Source organism: Hemicordylus capensis, chromosome 9 (assembly GCF_027244095.1).
Source record: "Hemicordylus capensis ecotype Gifberg chromosome 9, rHemCap1.1.pri, whole genome shotgun sequence".
In the NCBI taxonomy this organism is placed as follows: Eukaryota; Metazoa; Chordata; class Lepidosauria; order Squamata; family Cordylidae; genus Hemicordylus; species Hemicordylus capensis.
In genome coordinates, this window is record NC_069665.1 from 4,423,662 (window position 1) to 4,444,017 (window position 20,356).

Genomic DNA, 20,356 nt, shown 5'->3' on the forward strand with positions numbered 1-20,356 from the left:
TTTGCCCCCCATCCATCCCATAACATCCACCAAACACTAGTTCAGGATATCAACCACCTCCTTGCTATTTGCTGACTTCATATGATAGAGCTAGATGCCAGCAGCAGGCTGATGACATGGCAGCCCACACCAGCCACCGGATGGCTTCTCCCAGAAGTTTCATGTACTGTATTTACCTGAATCCAAGGTGAGGTGTTTTCCACATTCTTTGATGTTAGAAATGCACCACCACCACCACCCCCGCCATTTCTAACAAAAAAAACCCACCTTGGAAAACACCTTGTCTTGCAGGTAACGGCAAGCATTTTATATGGAGGAGCATTTATCATGTGAGCTCCTCTCTGCATCCGAAGTAGTACAGACCATCTACAGATTTACCTCCTCAGCTGCTGCTGTTTGTTATTTACATTTGTTCTACTAGTTAAAAGGAAGTGGATTCTGAATTTAAGACTACCCCCACCCAACGTGGTCTTAAATTCGAAGTCTGCTTCCTTTTAAGTAGTAGGACATATTTAACCAATTTTAAGAGGGGGTACTCTTCTGGGACAGAACAGACCCTTGCAGTGCCCAAGGGGTAAGAAGAAGTCCAGCATTTGTGAGAAATGCACACAATTAATTGAACTTGAAGAGGTTTGATCTCTCACACACATCAATGTAGCATCACCACAGAATTTCCTCTCAGCTCTATTCTTGGTATGAAGCTAGCTTCAGAAGCAGATACACATTAATACACGAATACAAATAATGGCAACACTGAGGCTCTTGAGAGCAGTTGTTTCTCTACCAATTGCAGACATGATGCTTCCTCTGTAGTCCTCTGAGAATTCTCAAGTCTGTGCCATGCTCTTGAGGCATTGAAAATCCATTCATTCTCTATAAAAGCTAACCCGATGCACCTAGGCCACCTTGGGCATGGTTAGATGTCGCTTCCCGCCCTCCTGTTTCTTCCTGAAGAACCTGTGCCAGTCAGGGTGTTAAAATACCTTTGAAATTAAACTGGCATTTATGGTGCAAAGGAGAAGGGCAAGGAAACTTGGGACTTGTTACTGTCTTTTAGTCCTTGTTGCTCGAACGGAAGGACCAAGACTGGACTTCAAAGAGCAAACAGCACCAAGATAAATACTGCAGTTATTTTCAGCATGGTTCACTGGGACTGTCTGCAAATGGGCGACTTGCTCATTTCAAACTTCCCACTGGCAGCATTATCTTTCATGAAGGGGATAAGATGGTTCCTCATTTGCATAGGTGGTATTTGCAAGAACAAACTACAGCTAAAAAAACACCCAACCTACTTCTTGCAATATATCATTTGCTTTTGTATGGAGATCAGCATACAGTGCAAAAGCATTACAGAACACAACCCTGAAAGGGAAATATGCAAGAGAAACATGAGAGCAGAATTTCACTGATTTGGAAGCCCTTCTCTCCCCAGATGTAGTCCAAAACAAGGATTTGCCAGGCACAGACTGATTTGCACTGTGAGCTGCTCACAGAATCAAGGCAGTAGCTCACCACACTGTGAAAACCATTTCTTCCTTGTTGGAAAAGGAGGCAATGTTTGCCTTCCACACTGCTAGCGTCTTAGAGTCCCATGGTCCCCAACAAGGGAGGCCATGAGTCTTTAAAGCATCTGAGGCTTGCAATGTGGGGACATATCTACATGTTAAATGTAAGCTGGTTTAACTCTCATGGTCTTTCCCCAATGAACCTGAAAAGCAGAAGTTCTATGAAGAAGCTGGAGGAAATCTCATCACCTCAAAAAACCACTAATTCCCAAAATTCCTTCGAAGGAAACCAAATGACAGTCATACACTGACAGCACAGGAAATATGGTCCACACTAGAGTATATACTGTACTGCTGGTAGATGCCAGGAGATCCACAAACTGTGTTTCAAAAACCACATGGTTACTTTTGTAGCTCAGGTGGGTCAAATGTGAAGGTGACCCAAAGTGACACAATAAGATCTGAGGGGTGTGACACACATTTACCATTTCTACAGAACAAACAAGAGAGTGGCTTCATGCTAAATATATATTCATATAAAATACAAGCATTATTCCCTGTTAAAAGTCAAAAGGTGGCATCTGAAATCATACTAAAAGTGTCCTGCCAGGTCAGGGTGGTGCTGAGGCTTCGCAACCTCGAGGAGGCTGTGCAGGGAGAACCATTCTAGTCATGGTGGATTCGACACTTGTCTTCCCAGGAGAGCAAAGTGGATAGACTCACCAAACAGATGATGGAACTTATTGATCTCCAGGGCACAAAATCCTATTTGGCTGGCACAGAATAAGCCCAAGTGCGAAGAGACCATTCTCCTAACAGGGCCAGGGTGGTCTTTGCTGCTGATCATACAGAAACACTAATTCACATGGGCAGCTGAGAAGAGGTTTGGGCCTGTCATGAGCCTAGGCATCATGCTCGTCTCTTCTGTTGCCTTTAGAGTTTGGAACGTCCCAAGTGAAGACGACACCTCTCAGTCAGAAGCCAGACCCTAGAATCGCAGGTTGTTCTCAGCAGGAGACACATAGGACTTGCTTAACGACGTCACCACCAATCCACTGCTTAAGTCCAGACCTCTTCCTTCTTTTTCCTAGACACAGAGGAAGAAGCAGACACAACGCAACTTTAGTTCGGTGGCAGTTCTAAACAGCAGGCGTTTCGCTGAAACGGGAAGAGTGTTCATAACAAACATAGGGGTTTTAGTTTTTGCAATACTGTGGGCAAGAAAGCCCTCGTGGAATGTGGCACCTACTGGAGAAATGGAGGATTTCAACTCTAATTAGAAACAAACCAGGATTTTAGCCGTTCTGGGTTGCTGTGGGCAGTTTCGCCAGATCTGATATCTGGCACAGCTGCCTGCCATTCATCTAGGACTTTTATATCCCATTTCCTAGTCTCTTTTGGCCAACTCATTCTTTTAATTTTATTATTAATATTTATATACGGCTTTTCAGTATATAAATTCAGTTCTCAAAGAAGAAAGCCTCACTGAATCCAGAGAGGGTTACTCTCAGGTAAGTGTGCAGAAGACTGCAGTGCTAGCTCTCTGCCATCTGCACCACAGAATCCAAATAGAAGTATCCCTTTATTAGGTTCACCGTAGATGCACAGAGCCTGGTATCTCTCCAAACAAGGGAAAGCACTGCCCCAAAGGAAGTCCACTTGGAACAGAATATTAATGTGTGTAGGTATTAACTTGGTTCTTATTGACTATAATCAAAACCTGATGGATTACAGAGGGATTTGACGAGCGGGGTGGCATGGGTTTGGGGCACTGCCCCTGCTAACTGGGCAAGAGGCAGCCTTTGGAAAGGGGTTGTGCTCTGGTGTGTTTCGAAGGCAGAGAGCAAACCGTCCCAATTTAACCAGTAGCTGCTGCTGGTGTCTCCCTGGAGTTTCTTTTTAGATTATGATCCTTTATGGGACTCATTCCTTCCTGATAAGCCCATACAGGACTGAGCTCTCTTGTAAAGTAGAAGCAAGGTGATTACATACAGCATCTTTAGTAACTCTTAAGGAAAGAGTTTGGGGAGGAGGAACGGGACAAGTTTGGAGCGTGATCTTTCTACTTCTGGCTTCAGCAAAATCACCCTTTTTGAAATTCCCTGCTTGAGGGAATTTCCCTTGGAACTAGGGTCATTTCAAATGCTATTTATTCAGACAAAACATTTTTAAAAGACCAATGTTTTCAAAGATCCACACTAACAACACTTTTGAATGCTTAGAAGTAAGTCTGCTGTGTGTCAGTTTCACCAAACATACATTCATTTGGACCACAGTATTCCAGAGATTTCCCCATACTGGTTTCTTGAGTGAAACACATGAAATTGACACACAGCTAACCAATTAAATGGACCTTCAGATCTTTCTAGTTCAGAAGTAATGTCAGCCTCCATCGGGTGGCCTGGGGCATATCACTTACAGCCTCACTTTCCACATTTGTGCCGTGGGAAAAATAATAGCCCTTGCCTGGAGGGCACTTGGGAAAATAAACACACGCCCTTCCCCACTGAGAGCCTTAGGATGCCATATGCGAATTTGTTTCTGTAAGAAATATTGTAATGTATAAGACAGCCCTAAACGTCTCTTGAATTAGAGTTCAAGTTTTCACTCTCAGAAGGAGGCAGGAGCAGGGAAGGGGCCTCTGCTCTGTGCATGCAGAAGGCCCCAGGTTCCCTCCCAGGTAGCAGGCTTCTGCCCGTGAGCTGCTACCAGTGGTAGAACACAGAACTGCCCTGGATGAACTGATGGGTCCAGCTCTACACTTGGCTGCCATCCAGACTCTTCAGTACTTACAGCTCTGTAATCCAGGAACATTTCTTTAAATGCCAGGAAGTCTGTAAAAGTGAGAAGCATGTCAAAGATGTCCCCTGCTACTTCATCCTTGTGTTGCCTGCGAAGAAGGGATATTGGATTTGTTATAAACCTGAAAAGAAGCTCCAGATTTTAAAGGGCATCCAGGTTAGAGGGGCTGCAAAAGCTAAACTATGGAAAGCCAACTTAAAAACGGCATCTCGGCCTGAATTTCCCAGAACTGCATTTGTTTAAGTTCAGAAATTGCCATCTACTATATTTGAGAATGCCTAGCTCGCACGTAAATTTATCCACCTGAACGTGTGTACAAGGATGGTTGGGTGGTAGCAGACGGAAGAGAGAGCACCGTGTAAGCAGGTTCTTGAGTTCCAACCAAACATATTAAGGATCTATTTGCTAGAGGCACTGGAGATGACATCCTTAAGAATTCACCAGCATCATGATTTACATTCGCACAAATAATGTGGGGTTGCATGGATCCTTGATCCCCAGTGGTAACTGAAGACAGACCTCCTCAGATGACCTTAACGTGCGGTGGGGATCGTGCAGAAGAAGGCGCCCTCTAAGGTTCCTCTCTTCCTGGAATTAAGTTAACCATAGAAGAATATATGTCTGCATTTGTGTATGAGTTGTCAATTCCTGTATGTCACAAACATTTCAGATCCAGGCAGGCTATTTATCAGGGGCAGGCAGGAGATTGGGATCTACTAGTACAGGGCTGGTAGGCCACTTTGGATCTCCAACTGTTGTTGAACCACAACAGCCAAAAATAAATAAATTGAATAAATTGTGACTAGTAGATCAGTACTAGTAATTCTCTGGGTGGTTTGCAGTAATTGCAAGGATTTCTGGCTCCCAATTGTTCAGGGTTTGTTTTTGTTTTTCATAAACAAAAACGTTTTTAAAATTTGCCTAAATTAGGCAGCTGAAACTAAGAAAGCCTGGGAGGAAACCAGGAGTGGGCTTTTGCGCAAAAGGCCAAGACCTTAGCTCTGATACTGAAAACACATTCCCAGGCATGCTTCCTTGGGGAGGTTATTTCCCAGTAATGGTGCCATGATGGAGAAATCCCTGCCAGAACATCACAGCCAGCATCCAAGGCTCAGCAGATCTTAAAGCACGAGGACGTAGATGTTCCTGCAGGGTCACACTGAGAGGGGGAAAAGAAAACTCTAATCTGCTCTTAAAACAACTTAAGCACAAAACAAGAATGGACAGAAGATGAAAAACAGACTCAGAGGAGTGGAGGGAAAACCAACTTACTGTAATGACAAGGTGAATGCAGACATGCTGAAACCAGGAATCCTGTCCAAGAGTTTTTCTTCAATGTATTTCTCAACTAAGCAGATCTAAAATGAGGAACACTATTTTATTATGATAATTATTTCCAGCTGAAGATTATACAAGGTCAAGTTTGTTTCCCACTGGACTGCTTTGGGGACACAGACTGGGTGTAGTTTACTGAACTTCCAACAACTGGACCATGTTTTAGGTCTGCATGCAAGAGACAATGCTGGTAGTGGTTGAATCCACTAGCTAAAATATGCAGAAATGAGTCTCTGCCTCAAAAGCAAATTCCTACTGAATTTCTGCCCATTGTCTTTAAGCGGCAGGATGTGGGATACATTCCCTGCAAACAGTTAGTTCTTTTATAAGGTGGGTGGAGAAAGGCGCAGAAAGATCAGTGTAGACTTTCAGAACCCAACTAAAAACCTGCAGCTGCTACAGATGTCTGTCAGAAGCCAGAGGTATTCCAGAGGCAGGCAATTGGGGTAGCCAGCTTTTGAGCAGCTTCTTTAGCTGTGTCTTTGTCATTAACTGGCAGGTGTTAATGCTCATTGCTATGCCATAAAAAGCTTCACTTGCAAAACTGCTATTCATGGCACAAGAACAGTCACTTGGCAAACCGCCATGGTACAGTAGTGTGGTGTGGCCACGAGAGGCCCAAGGGGGCTACGAAGCATACTGGACGGCCTACAGCATCTGTCCCAAGGTCTGATTCATGTGACCTTTGAGTATGTGATTGAAGGTCCTGCTTGTGCCTGTCTCTGGCCAGTCAGTTCTATGCACTGCTGTAAACCACAGAGCTGAGCTTTAGCTCATATGCTGGCAATCACTCAAAAGCAAAGGTCATCAACATGTGCAAATAATTTGTTTTATGAAATTTCAAAACAGGACTCACTCACTCACTTACATATTCATTAAAAATAGGAGTGTAGATCAGCTTATTTTCCTCTGTGTCGTCAAACTCTTGGTAGTACTTATCCATGAAGTTCCTTTGTATGAGCTGGAAGTCATCATCTGAAATCACAAAGCCGTTCTATAGAATGACAATCAGTGTGGCCATTTAGTGGAAACAGTAGCCACATTCATCGGTGTGCTGCCCGCAACTTGAAAGCCAGCACACTGCGTTCCACGTCAGCTGTGACAACCACAGCACAGCTGCAACCGACGGGGGCACAGGCAACCCTCACACTGGCCCCCAGAAGGGCCGTGCTTCTCAAGAGTCAGCCAGGTCTCCAGCAGCACCAAGCCTTCTTGTCACTGACACAAACCAGGTAGGGGCAGATGAAGCCCAGCGAGGAGAGCTGGCCTTGCGACAGCGAGCACGAATGGCCCCCTTTGCTAAGCAGGGGGTTCGCATTTGGCTGGGTGTCCACATGCAAGAGCTGCCTATACTTTAAGATATTCCCCTTAGAGGATGAGGCCATAGCTCAGTGGCAGAGCCTCTGCTTTGCATGCCAAGGGCCCCAGGTTCAATCTCTGGCAGCATCTCCAGGTAGACCTGGGAAAGACTCCTGCCTGAAACCTCAGAGAGCCGCTGCCAGTCAGGGTAGGCTAGATGGACCAAGGATCTGGCTCAGCAGAAGGCTGCTTCCCAGGTGCCTAAGCCTCCAGTGAGTTCTATCTGGGAAAAGGGCTGGGCAGGCAATCTGTGGCAACCACAGTTCCTGTTGGTCTTCCAGCCCAGGGCTTCCCAACTTTTTAAAACAAGTGTACCACTTCTGCTGCAGATCTTCAGCACCCTTCAGAACCCCCTTAGAGATTGTGTGTGCATGCGATTGCACGTGCACGCACACACACACACACACACATTTATATGTTACAGTTCAGGTAACAGCCACTCCCCGCTTCCACCCAAATAAAAGAACACAGCCACAATCACAATATAATTAGCTGCAAGGGAGTTACTAAAGTTTCCCCCCACCAAGATTACCCTCCATCCAACCACAACCAAAGACTGCTAATCTATGAATATTTACATACCACTTTCCAACAAAAGGGGAGAGAAAGGAGACAAGGAGGAAGTTGGCAGAGGAGGGTGCAGAGGGGACACAGACATGAGGAAGCCTTGAAAAGGACTGGCAGTGGCACGTCCAGCAGAGGAGAAAAGGGGGTTGGCAGAGGGGCAAGGAAAAGCAAAGAGCCTTGGTGAGGACAAGGAGCCTAGAAGGAAAGCAGTGGCAACACACATGCACACACGGTATGCTTCAGGCTGCTCTGCCTCCGAGCCCGCCTGCCCACCGCCAATAGCAAGCTGGCCACACCCTCTGATGGCAGAGCCTGCAATTGGCCGAGCTCTGTCAGAAGGACTCGGGACCAGATGTGGAGGAGGAGAAAGACTCCAGAGGAATCGTGAGGGCAGCAGACAGGAGCAGGGAGCTCCATCCAGCATATAGCTGAGACCCTGCTGAGTACCACCTGGGACTCTTCAAAGTACCACCAGGGGTACCCCATGCAGGGGTTGGGGACCCCTGTTCTAGTCCAACTGCAGGAATCTACAGCATCCCTGAGGGATGGCTGTCCAGGCTCTGTTTGAAAACCACCAGTGAAGGAGAGCCCACCACTGCATGAGGCAGGCTGTTCCACTGTCAAGCAGCTCCTGCCACCAAGAGACGTCTCTTAACATCTAGCCTGAATCAGCTTCCTCCTTCCTTGTACAGTATTTATTTTACTTATTAATTTTTAACTGCATCTTGTGGCACTGAAGGCGCTCTCAAGGCAGCTTACACATTAAACAAATAAGATCATTATCAATAAATAAAACAGGTAAACATTGTCTAGACATACTAAAAAAAAACACAACCTGCAATAGGATTAGAACAGCAGTTCATCAGTACAAATACCTGTGGCAATAATGTTTTAAACCACCATCTAGGAAGAACCAAAACTTACCCATTATAATGTCTTCCAAATATCCAACAACAGCATCAAATTCTGCATCGGAAGGGGAAGAACTAAGATAGGAACAAGGGCAGGTTAGATTCACATGACTACGGAAGGCACATTAACAGGACAACTCAGGGCACACCGAGTAATACTGCATTGCATTTTCATAGCAGATTAGAGTGTTATTTTAGAAATATAGGGCCTGATAAATCCCTGATACCAGGGGGCCTAAAATTTTAACAGTGGCATCTAGGCTTGGATATTCAGAGAGAGTTGTTTAATAAAATCTGTATTTGTCTCAGGTAGTCCTGTTTCTATTCTAAGTATGTTACTTGCAAAGGGGATAAGTCCATCAGTAAGACTGATAATTTTGTCAAGTGTCCATTGGCTGGCCCCCAAATTTTGGGGCTGGCTCCTAGATCCAAAGAAAATTTGTCAAGGCCTGTAGTAATCCTTACAAGCAGCCCTGTTAGGCAGGTCAGCATCACCACTTCCATTCGACAGATAAGCTAAAGCCTAGAGAACAGGAACTTGCCTAAGGCTACCTACATTGCTAAGGCAAGATTTTGTACTTCCTGGTTCTACAGCTCAGCCTCTTGGCCATTACGGTCCACTTGTTCTCACTACAGATCAGAGAACTGATCTCATCTCTGTACTTCCATTATATTCAGTGTACAGCGGTTCATTATTTGGCTGAAATAATGCATTATTTTACTAGCACCTGTCATGCTCTTTTGTACTGGAAGAACAAATGTAACAAGTCAGAGTTCTAATATTAAGTGGTTCTCCACCACTAATCAACTTGGAATTGCTCTGATTCAGTTCCAACAACAAAACTCCAGATCACTCAATGAACCTGATTAGTGGCTAACTCAGGACAGGCAAAAGGTGTCCTCCACACAATGCATCACTAGCTTGGGGACTTTATTTCTTCAAGGAGATGGCCATTAATTAGCTGTGCCCAGAGAGAAGACAATGCTGAGTTTAAGATGACCCCCTTAAAACATGCATATAAAGTAGAGGTTATATCTGTATTTACCCAAAAGGAAGAGGTCTCTGGATTCTATTGTCTCCCTGATTTCTAACATTACAGAACCTGGGGAAAAACTACTCTTGGAATCAGAAAAATGCAATAGATGGCTTTTTAAAACAAGCATTGGACAAATCCTGAAATAGACTTACATGGATACACCAAAGTTCTCTTCTTCTAACGTCTCCATCGCCGCTTTGTCACCTGTTTCACAAAATAAACCTTTAAACACCTTGACTTGTCCCTAGAACCTCATGGCTGGCAGTTGGCCAAGGCTCAAGTCTCTCTAGCAACAGTGCACTGCTCTCTCATCTGGATGCCCACCCTCCCAACCCCTGACCTCAACAGCAGTGAGGGAAATGCTCTCTGCACTTGGTTAGGAGAACTGTCAGTCGTTCATATGTTCTAAGGATGGTGCCAATTACAGATGCCAGCCCGGCTGGTGAGTCCTGGCACAGACTACGCCTTACTCTCTCAGTAGGTGTACACACGAGACAGAAAATTCTCTGTCACAAGATGTGGTGACGGCCAACAGCCTGGATGTCTTTAAGAGGGGTTTGGATAACTTCATGGAGAAGAGGTCTGTCAACAGCTACTAGTCGGAGGGCTGTGGGCCACCTCCAGCCTCAAAAGCAGGATGCCTCTGAGTACCAGTTGCAGGGAAGCAACAGCAGGAGGGAGGGCATGCACATACCTCTTGCCTGTGGGCTTCTCAGAGGCATCTGGTGGGCCACTGTGGGCAACAGGATGCTGGACTAGATGGGCCTCCTTGGGCCTGATCCAGCAGGGCCGTTCTTATGTTCTAAAACATAATAAGGCATGTTCTCCATTCCCTTGAAGGGAGGATGGCACACAAATATCTTAAACGTACACAAGTAAACAAACAGCAGCCATATTTTATTGGGGGCTTTAGTGGTCCAGAACAAAGGGCCATAAGGAATGTCTCAGAGATCAGCTTTAGAAAGAAGGGGTGGGATCCAGAGAAGCCCTAGATCGCAAGTTGTGAGCTGGCAATCATAAGCAGGGCTTCTGGACACGGGAGGGTTCTTGTATATCTGTGATATTCAAAGGCCCAACAGTACACGAATACACAGATACAAGCATTCAGGAGGAGCAGCCCAAAGTCACACTGCTCCCAGCAGCACTTTCTTGAGACAAAGCAGCTTCTGGGATTGCTATATAAGAGAATAGATGGGGATGAAAGAGGAGGGTCAGTGGCAGAGCGCCTACTCTGCATGCAGAGGGCCTCAGGTTCAACCCGACTGCAACTCCAGGTAGTGCTGGGAAAGACGGAGACCCTGGAGAGCCGTGCGGCCAGTCAGTGCAGACAATCCTGAGCTAGACGGACCAAAGCTCTGACTGGGTATAAGGCAGCTTCCTATGTTCAACCCTAGAACTCGGGGCTTTAACTATCCATAAAAATTGATTAGCAATCCAGAACTTATGGAACTCACTGCCACAAGATGTGGCAATCGCCACCAGTGTTCCCTCTAACAGGGATTCCCAGATGTTGACTACAACTCCCAGAATCCCCGAGCAAAAGCTGTTGCAGCTGGGGATTCTGGGAGTTGTAGTCAGCAACATCTGGGAATCCCTGTTAAAGGGAACCTTGATCGCCACTAGCTCCTCGGGTGGCTTTCCGGGGGCATAAAAGGAGGAGGCCTGTCAATGGCTGGCAGGGCTTTCTGGCGAATAAGTGGAGCCTCCATCTTCCCAGGCAGTCCACCTTGCTGGGGTCCCCGCCGCGCGCTTCCCCTTAGTCCTCCCTTTCCAGACACCTTTTCCGGGCTCGTACCCGTCCTCCAAGCAGCAGCCGCGCCGCTTCGATCTCCAGGCCAAGGAACGGGGCCTCCTGCCCCATAGAGTCCGCTCCAGTGGCCGAGAGATCCTCTTCCTCCTCCCGTTGCCTAGGAAACGGGCACTTCCGGGCCAGAGTCCCTTCATTCCGACCAATGACAGCGGCCGGTGGAGAGAGCCGCCTAGTTTCCTGTGCATCGGAGCATGCTCAAAAGTATTGGAGCATGCTCAGTAGGGTCAAATGAAGCTGCTTTCTGTTTCCTGCCCACAACCTCTGTCATATTGCAATTTCTTCTTAAAATATCGAAGAAAGGGTAGAGGCGGAAGCCAATCAGAGAGAGAGAGAGAGAAATGGGCGGGGCTTACCCTTCCTTTCCTGGGCAGTCGCCTGGCGGAGGCGCTGGAGTTTGAGGGAGGCGTGGCTTGGTGGAGGGCCGTCATTGCCATTCATCCCTCATTCATTCATTCGATTTCTATACCGCCCTTCTAAAAATGGCTCAGGGGGGCGACACAGAAATCGCTCAGGACATTGTGGAACTGGGAAAGGTGCAGAAGAGGGCAACCAAGATGATCAGGGGCCTAGAGCACCTTTCTTATGAGGCAAGGCTACACCTGGGGCTCTTTAGTTTAGAAAAATGACGACTGCGGGGGGACATGATAGAGGTCTGTAAAATCATGCATGGTGTGGAGAAAGTGGAGAGAGAGAAATTCTTCTCCCTCTCACATAAGACTAGAACCAGGGGTCATCCCATGAAATTGATTGCTGGGAAATCTAGGACCCACAAACGGAAGTACTTTTTCACACAACGCATAATCCACTTGTGGAATTCTCTGCCTCAAGATGTGGTGACAGCCAACAATCTGGATGGTTTTAAGAGGGGTTTGGATAACTTCATGGAGAAGAGGTCTATCAACAGCTACTAGTCGGAGGGCTGTGGGCCACCCCCAGTTTCAGAGGCAGGATGCCTCTGAGTACCAGTTGCAGGGGAGTAACAGCAGGAGAGGGCATGCCCTCAACTCCTGCCTGTAGGCTCCCAGTGGCATCTGGTGGGAAACTGTGTGACAAGATTCTGGACTAGATGGGCCTTGGGCCTGATCCAGCAGGGCTGTTCTTATGGATCCTTTGCTACAGGGTTGTGTGTGTGTGTGTGTGTTTGCTAGATCATTTTAAAATTCTTTGGTGCCCTTTAAATGGCTTACAGTTACAATTCTATCATACTTAGCAGTAAGTCCCACTCACCTTAGTGGCCCTGAATGGCCTGTTAAGTATTTGCTCATCAATTGCCAAGATTGTTCCATTGCACAACTTGCTGCATTGGAGAAGCTGCCAAGTGCTCAGTTTATTCTGGCTGCTCAGCTTCCCGCTTGAGCGTGCCTTTCCTTCCACAGGAGAACTCTTGATTGCGTGGTTACGGAGAGCACGTTTGTCCTGGCAGTGATGGACAGCTGGACTGGCTCCAGAAGAGAATAAACATTTCCCTTTTTGCAGGCAAAGCCGAATTTAATTGAGGAAGGTTTAATGGTGTCTTTTGGGTGGTTATTGGAGATGCAGATGGCTTGTCCTCAGTCACAGCTGCCGTCTCTGTGCTGGGGCCAAGTGGTCTACTGCATGCTTTGCAAGCAATTTTTAAAGAAATGCTTTAGTGATTTGCAGTAGTCAAAATCAAACACAAATCACCCATACCCAGCTCATTCCAAAGCCACCAGAGTGACCCCAAACAAATTCTGACTTCAACCCTCCTCTTGCCAGATACTTTTCAGCCTTGGTGGGCATCCTCATCATGATCCTGGCCACTATTACCCGCATTTTACAGAGTGACAAGATCCAGAGTTGTTGGATTTTGTTGTTGTGGCAGCAAAATCTCTTGCCATTAATAATGTGTGGCAGAAGCTTGTAGGAGTCAGAAGAACCAGCTTCATGAGGGGATATGTATCTATACCTTGTTTCAGGAGGAGTGGAAGTGGATAGTTTATTTTTAAAACGTGAGGCTAGAAGGCCCAATAAATGTACACAGTGATAAACATGACTTGCCTAACAGAGCACAGATAAAACAAGGTACAAAGAGTAAAACCTTGTGATACTTAAATTGAAGAGTATTATGATGAAGTTATAATTTATTTTAGTTGTAACCTTCTGGAAAAATGTATTTTTTTTTAAAGTGGCATATAAATGCATTAGATCAGTAGGATCCAGGCAGAATGAGTCTGACTCTCCAATGATAATAAGCAAAGCCCGATGAATTCTGTACACAGACACCTCAAAAAGGATGACGGCTTCTGGCAATAAACCAAGTTCACCACAGAAGGAATTGTTCCTCCTCAGGCATGGCAAGCAGGCACACTATTCACCTGGCTTGCCTAGTCCCTTATCTGTTGGGAGTCGGCCACATCTACACAGGATGGAACGTTTGCTCTGGAGACGTGTTTGCATCTGTGCTCTCCATGGGAGTGGGACACCCCTTTCCCTTGCATTGCTGGGCCCCCTGGCCCCACTGTGTTAAACTCCCCCGCTACCCTGCCCAGACATTTCTCTATCCATATGCGTCTGTTAGCCTTTGATAACACTTCATGAGTTTGACCGAGTGGCTCTGGCCCACAAAGGCTTCTGCCAGAATACATTTGTTAGTCTTCATGGTGACCTGAGAGAGGGGGAAGAGAGAATGGTTTACTTGTGGCGGCGGCAGCAGCAGGACTCACACCCTCATCACCCAGATTCCCATTCATGGGGCTGTGTAGCTTGAGATACAAAAACATGAAAGGAGGCAAAGTGTTTTATGGCACAGTGAGACCAAAACAGTGGTTCCTAATCTGGGGGTGGGTGGTGGCTATAGACATTAGTAACTACAACTCCCATCAGCCCCAACCACAATAAACTGTAGCTGGGGCTGATGGGAGCAGTAGTTCAGCAACATCTGAAGCCCCCCCAGGTTAGGAACCAGTAATTCCTTTTGAAATGTGGTCCATCTCGCATCGTTGATTTCACGATACTCCATAATGAGAACCGAAAGCGAGATGGTTTGGACAGTGGAAACAAGTAACCTTTGAGCAGCACCTTGATTCCAGCACTTCTAAAAACTCAATGTTTTTCGGGAGTTCTCTCCAACTGAAAGCAAGTACAGAATAACCATTGCTGGGTGAAAGGGGAGAACAAGTGCAACACTGAACAATTATGTCAAAGGATATCATGCAGCTATAAGAGGAAGTACTATGGGAACAGAATCAGATGCAAGGAGGGGGTAGGTAGAGAGGGAAAGCTCAGAGTCGTGCAAAGGTATGTAGGGACAGCAGCCAGCTCTGGGATGTGAAGTGCCTTTTTGGGTGTGTGTGTGTGAGGGACGGTAATTACAACCTTCTTTTTAAAAAGACTCCATTAATCCCACTATAGAAATACAAGAGAGCCAGCAAAGTCTGGGCTGCAAAAAGAGAGGAGCCAGTGCAAAGTTACAAACAATCCCATTTGGCAAATATCATGGTTAACTGGTTTTCCAACAAATAGCAGCACAAGTGTGAAATGGCCAGGCTCCAAAGAGACACAAGGGGATTTTTCACTTCTTCTATGGACACAGACACACCCTCCCACCCTTCTCCAAATGTCTCTTATCAAAACCTGCTTTTAAAACTCTCTCGTTTCAGAAATGGCTGGGCAGCTGGTTTGTGGGGGCTACTGGGATCCATAGAAACACCTGCAGAAACTTCTGGATCCTGGCCCATCCAGAACACCCTTAGCTGAACATTAAATTGAATTCATTTTCAAACAGGTATTCAGTGCAAGTCACTGACAAACTAGAAAGGGCTAAATGCAAGGGCAATTAAGATGTACAGAATCTTAATTGTTTTCAATGCTTTCAAAACTGAATTCTGCACTCTAAATCAATTTGCATAATTACCCTTGGCTGGAGTAGTTATGAGGGGCAAGGAGCTACATCAGAAACTGATGCCCCACTCTGAACTGCTGGAATGTTATTCAAATCCTACCCCCTCCAGCTTCCTGTAGGCATTGCTCACAAATACTTTCAAGCCTATCTTCACAGCTATTAAGAACTAAAAACTTGCTTTCGTTAAAAAAGAAAGAAAGAAAGAAAGAAAGAAAGAAATTCTCATAATGCACTTTTTCTGCACTACCATGGAATGAGAGATCTCTATATAAAGTTGAATGAATTTTTTGACACGTTGTATAGTTTTAGATACGGGAGTTTCAGACGCTCACAGAAACTGTATACCGTGGCTTCACACAAATACCAAGTGTGCAGATACGAGCGTAGCCAAATCTAATCATGTTAAGCGTCTGTTTCAGCAAACAGTAGGCTTGACCACCTTTAGGCTGACCTGCTATTCAAATAACATATATTTCTTTCAAAACAATATTAACATGTTTGCTCCATGTTCTTTCCAGATCTCAGTATTCTTAAAAACATACAGAACTTGCAAGAACCAATACTGAATTTTTTAAAAGCAATGACCAGCGGTACCTTAAAAACACTCAGAATATCAAACTCTTTCTAGTCCAGCACTGCAGATATGGTAAGAATTCCTCCTGAAAATTAGTTTACTTTCACAAAAAATGTAGGTACTGAAATTGAAGTAAGAAACACTATGAATGAAAATACCACCAATTTTCTGCAGTAAAAAAGAAAAGAAAAGAATGTTCTTTGGAATCACTGAGTTATCAAAAAAATTTGGATTCTTCTATAGACTCCATGCCTTCTTTACAAATTGGTTTCTTCATGTAGATTTCAAGTCTTTGAACATTTTCATATTAACTGTCCAAAAATACAGAGGGTCTCTGACCAGCAGGAAGCTACATTGACCAAGAAATATTGGCGTTTTGTTTTAGACGACCATCGGCTGCCAAAAATAAAAGGTTTTAGAGACTGATATGTTCCCATTATAGGAGATTATAAACCATATGTTTCCAGTGCAAAATCTTCAGCACACGATAAGAAAGGGGAAGGGGGCAGGAGAAGGGTGGTGGGGAGAAATAAGGGAGGGAAAGAGAATGTGAGAGAGACTCTCCAGTGGTCTTCGCTGGAGACAAACCAGTAACTCGTGTTGTACCACCAGCTTTCACTACTGCTAAAAAATAATAATCCATGGCTGAGACAGTGGAGAGAGTTAACAGGCTTCCATCTTAGGTGAAACAGGCAACTGTTCAGCTTGAGAGCGGGCCACGACTGGGCCTTCAGCACATGTGTGGACTGGTTCGGGGGTGCCTTTGTCCTTTCTGGCACTAGCTAGAATGGATTGGAGGCAAGTCCCTGGGATCAAGTTCCCCACGTGTCATGAAATGTGGGCAATCTGTCGGACTCGGGTTTGTATTTCTTGTCGACACAAGGGGCAGGTTTCCAGTTGCAAGGCACACTCCATGCACAGGTCACTAAAAAGGACAAGGGTACAAGGGAGGTTACTATGGCAGTTTCTGTTGGCATAGAAGTATGCAAGTTTTAGGATTAAACAGAACATTTCCTCAGGAACAATAATCCTTCCAGTAGCTAAATAAAGATAAATCTGAACTGATGGGGTCTCTTCTAACCATTGTCTCATTTCTTTAAAAGAAATAAAATGGACTTATTTAAGTCCATTTTTGTTGACATGGTTTAATAAGACAGATGCGTTGGCATGCAGAAGGTCTCAGGTTCAATCCCTGGCAGCATCTCTAGGTAGGGTTCAGACTTTTGCCTGAAACCCAGGAGAGCCGCTGCCAGTCAGTGTAGACAACCCTGAGCTAGATGGACCAAGGGTCTGACTCGGTATAAGGCAGCCTCCCATGTTCCTAAATCCAAGAACTGACTTGGGGCAGGAGGTCTGTGTGCAGCTTGTGCAATCCCAGCTTTTCAGTTTTGTTTGAATAGTGGTTACTACACCGATACTGATTTATTACACGGATACTTATTTTAAGAAATAAAACCCAAACTTTATCTTCATTGTCCTGTAACTTGGACCTGATCTATGCTTTCAGCAGAACAAATTGGGAATTAGTCCTGAGGGGAGAGCATGGGTGGTACCATTTCAGACTGCAAGCAAAGACCCCTCTCCCGTCAACCTTTTAATGTTGCCCTACCGAGGAAAAACTCCTTTCAAGTAGAAAACAAATGCAGCAAGAAGAAAGCTGGCCTAGAACTACTCTCCCTGCTGTACTGCTTTTCCCCTTCCAGGGAGGGTTTTTTGTTTTGTTTTTTTAAACTGAGGCGAAGGAAGAGAAAAAAATTATGCAAAAACAGCACTCTCCACCTGTAGTCTGAAGTGACACAGTCTGCTCTACCACAACATCTGGCTGCATACATAAATCAGATTGCTAAGACTTTTGAAGGCTGGAACGAAGAAATGCCCTGCTGGATCAGCCCAGAGGCCCATCTAGGCCAGCATCCCGCTTCACTCAGCAGCCAACAAGTAGGGAAAAGAAAGCAACCACCCGCTCCTGCAGGTGTCCACCAGCAGCTGGTGTTCAGGGCCATGCCTCCTCTGATGGAAATATTCAGTTATCCAGGCTAGTAAGAAGTTGCATCTTGCATACACAGGCCCCATAGCATAATAATAAAAGTCACCATAGTACCTGTGTCCACATGGCCTGAGTTCTGTGTCTGCTATTTCATCGCAGCAGAGGGTGCAGCAGTTTTCTCGGATGCTTACTTGCTTTAACAAGGCCAGGCGCCGATGTCTGAAAACGAGAAGGAGACAAACGTTACTCTGGACTAACTGATTCAGCCAATGGGAGTTGTAGTCCAACAACACCCAAGGTTGGGAACCCCTGCACTAAGAGACGGGCATTCTGTCCAGCGATTGCACTGCCGAAGGTCCTCTGTGGATGCCCCTCGCTACATCCGACCAACATCTGAATGGCACTTGGTTGGGAAGCAGTCCATGACCTTGGAACTTGCTGCCAAAGCAGGCCTGTCACGCTTCTTCTTTCACGGTCTTCTTCCAAAAGGATTTGGCTCAAAAGGTTTTTGAACTTTTAATTTTTATTATTGTACATCGTTGGAAGCCACTTGGAGCATTTTTAAGAGAAAGATGGAGTACACATTTTAAAAATAAAGCAATCAAGCACAAATTCTATTGTCCAACATGAAAGTTGGTCTCTGGAAGATCTAATATTGTCATTTAAAGGAACAAAAATTATTACCAGGGAAAAAAAGAAATGGCTAGCCCTTGGATGGAGAAGGAAGTCATAGGAAGCTGCCATATACTGGTCCATCTAGCTCAGTATTGTCTACACAGACTGGCAGCGGCTTCTCCAAAGTTGCAGGCAGGAATCTCTCTCAACCCTGTCTTGGAGATGCTGCCAGGGAGGGAACTTGGAACCTTCTGCTCTTCCCAGAGCGGCTTCATCCCCTGAGGGGATTAGCTTGCAGTGCTCACACTTCTAGGCTTCCATTCATATGCAACCAGGACAGACCCAGGATATAAAGGATCTCCCTCTTTCCTTCATTCCCTTTTAGAAACAGCTTCTTCATGAAACACCACAAAACCCCCAGTTCACAGAAACTAGCTAAATTATGAAGAATTCATTAAATCCAATCAAAAATAATCCATAGGATTTATGGATTTATTTTTCACAGAATTTTGCTCCAAATATATCCCTTGGAACTGAAGGTGCTTTCCATTTCCCCACATTACTTTCAGTCAGAATTTTTTCAATGCAATATTTTAAAAAGCCCAGAGCACAATTGGCTAGTCCAGTTATAGGTGGCATTGTTCAAAATTGCAGCTGACAACTTCAAAACAACAAAAGCTTCACAGAATCCATTATATACAAACATTTCAAACCCAACAAGGCACAAACTTTATCCTAGCTCTTCAGTTTCATGCCCGGACAAGTAGAAAACATTACCTTGGTAAAATTATTTTCTCGTCTGCTGTCAGGAAGGCATGATCATTAAAGGTGCTAAATTTAGCTGATGGTGGATATTTGAAAGGCTTTGCTCCGAAGTTGAATTCACACTGTTGATAAGACATGAAACTAGCTGCTGCAAAGAAGCCAGACCTACAAAGCAAAAGGATTAGATCAGAGACAAACTGTCTGACACTCAAATGCCCTTCCTATAAGACTGAGAAAGGCCACAATTTGTAGAATTGTCCAAAATATCAGAGAGCTCACAGACAAGACACCTTGGCTGGAAGTCTCTGTGAATCGAATGATTTTACTAGCTGTGGATATTTTCCAGTCTAGTTGGAAGGGCTGACTAGTTCAGATTGCACCCAATTTCCTACATTCTAACTGTCCAGAAGTGTCCCAAGGAAGCCCAGAGATGAACGAGACAGAAAGGCAATCTGTAAGGCTTCAGAATAAAAATCTCAGGGAATAGGAGCTAGAAGAGGGAAGGAAAGAACAGCTCTCAGAGCTAAGCCAGCAAGATGTGTGTGCAGGGGTGGGCAGGGGAGGATGGAAAAGGGTCGAAGCAAGGCAAAGCTGTGTGCATATTTTCTCTTCTAGGCACTGAACATCTTCAGACAGCTCTTACTTGTGCTCCTTATGGCTAGTACAGCAGGTAGGTTAATGCACGTTTGCAACAAAACAAAAAAATCTGAATGATCTACTTGCAAATACTGAGAAAGGCTAACAGCCCTCAAGAGGACTCTCTACTTACACAGCAGAAGAGAAGACTTGCTTCTCAGCAGGAAGCTGGTTTCCATTTAAATAAAAAATCATTTTCTTGTCTTGCAGGTCTAGCAAAAATCCTATTGTGTCACCTTAAGTCAAACACAAAACATACAAGGCAGTTACAAATCTGATTAAATATATACACACCCGATGTAAACCTTTTGCAATAAGAACTGCCTCAAGACAGGTTTGATTTATGTGAAGGAGGAATATTTAGACTCTGAATTTGAAGGGCCCTCAGGTATAATCTAATCCAAAGCTCTGCAGTGCCAGGACTCCACAGATTCAGGACATATCTGTGCTGCCACAAAAATCCACTCCCACTTGGAGTGGGATGTTGTATGCAATGGATTGCCGCATACAGAACAGTTCACCTGCTTGGGTAACTCCATTTTAGTTTCTCCTTCCCTCCTCCTCTGTTTCTTTTAATCTCATTTATGGAAA

General features: G+C 45.2%; 2 protein-coding genes across 3 annotated transcripts in view; both read right to left on the bottom strand.

Moving 5' to 3' along the window:
• Positions 1-2,019: 2,019 nt before the first annotated feature.
• On the bottom strand, positions 2,020-11,450 carry ARL2BP (ADP ribosylation factor like GTPase 2 binding protein). Of its 2 annotated transcripts, none has more exons than XM_053270705.1 (7): positions 11,312-11,450; positions 9,669-9,720; positions 8,493-8,554; positions 6,511-6,617; positions 5,580-5,665; positions 4,299-4,395; positions 2,020-2,592 (listed from the first exon to the last, which is right to left on the bottom strand). In XM_053270705.1, exons 2-7 carry the CDS (start codon positions 9,704-9,706, stop codon positions 2,494-2,496), a joined length of 489 nt encoding a protein of 162 aa, XP_053126680.1. In that variant the 5' UTR covers positions 9,707-9,720; positions 11,312-11,450; the 3' UTR covers positions 2,020-2,493. The 2 variants fall into 2 exon arrangements, with proteins under 2 accessions (XP_053126680.1, XP_053126679.1); XM_053270704.1 differs by having other exon boundaries at positions 11,295-11,439.
• Positions 11,451-15,640: 4,190 nt separating this feature from the next.
• Positions 15,641-20,356, bottom strand: part of RSPRY1 (ring finger and SPRY domain containing 1) — a 48,373-nt gene continuing 43,657 nt past the window's right edge. The window contains exons 12-15 of the mRNA XM_053270414.1: positions 19,899-20,001; positions 19,142-19,294; positions 17,864-17,968; positions 15,641-16,687 (exon numbers count right to left, since the gene is read on the bottom strand). Of these exons, the coding sequence (XP_053126389.1) occupies positions 16,591-16,687; positions 17,864-17,968; positions 19,142-19,294; positions 19,899-20,001 (458 nt within the window). The 3' untranslated portion in view covers positions 15,641-16,590. The remainder of the gene's footprint in view (positions 16,688-17,863; positions 17,969-19,141; positions 19,295-19,898; positions 20,002-20,356) is intronic.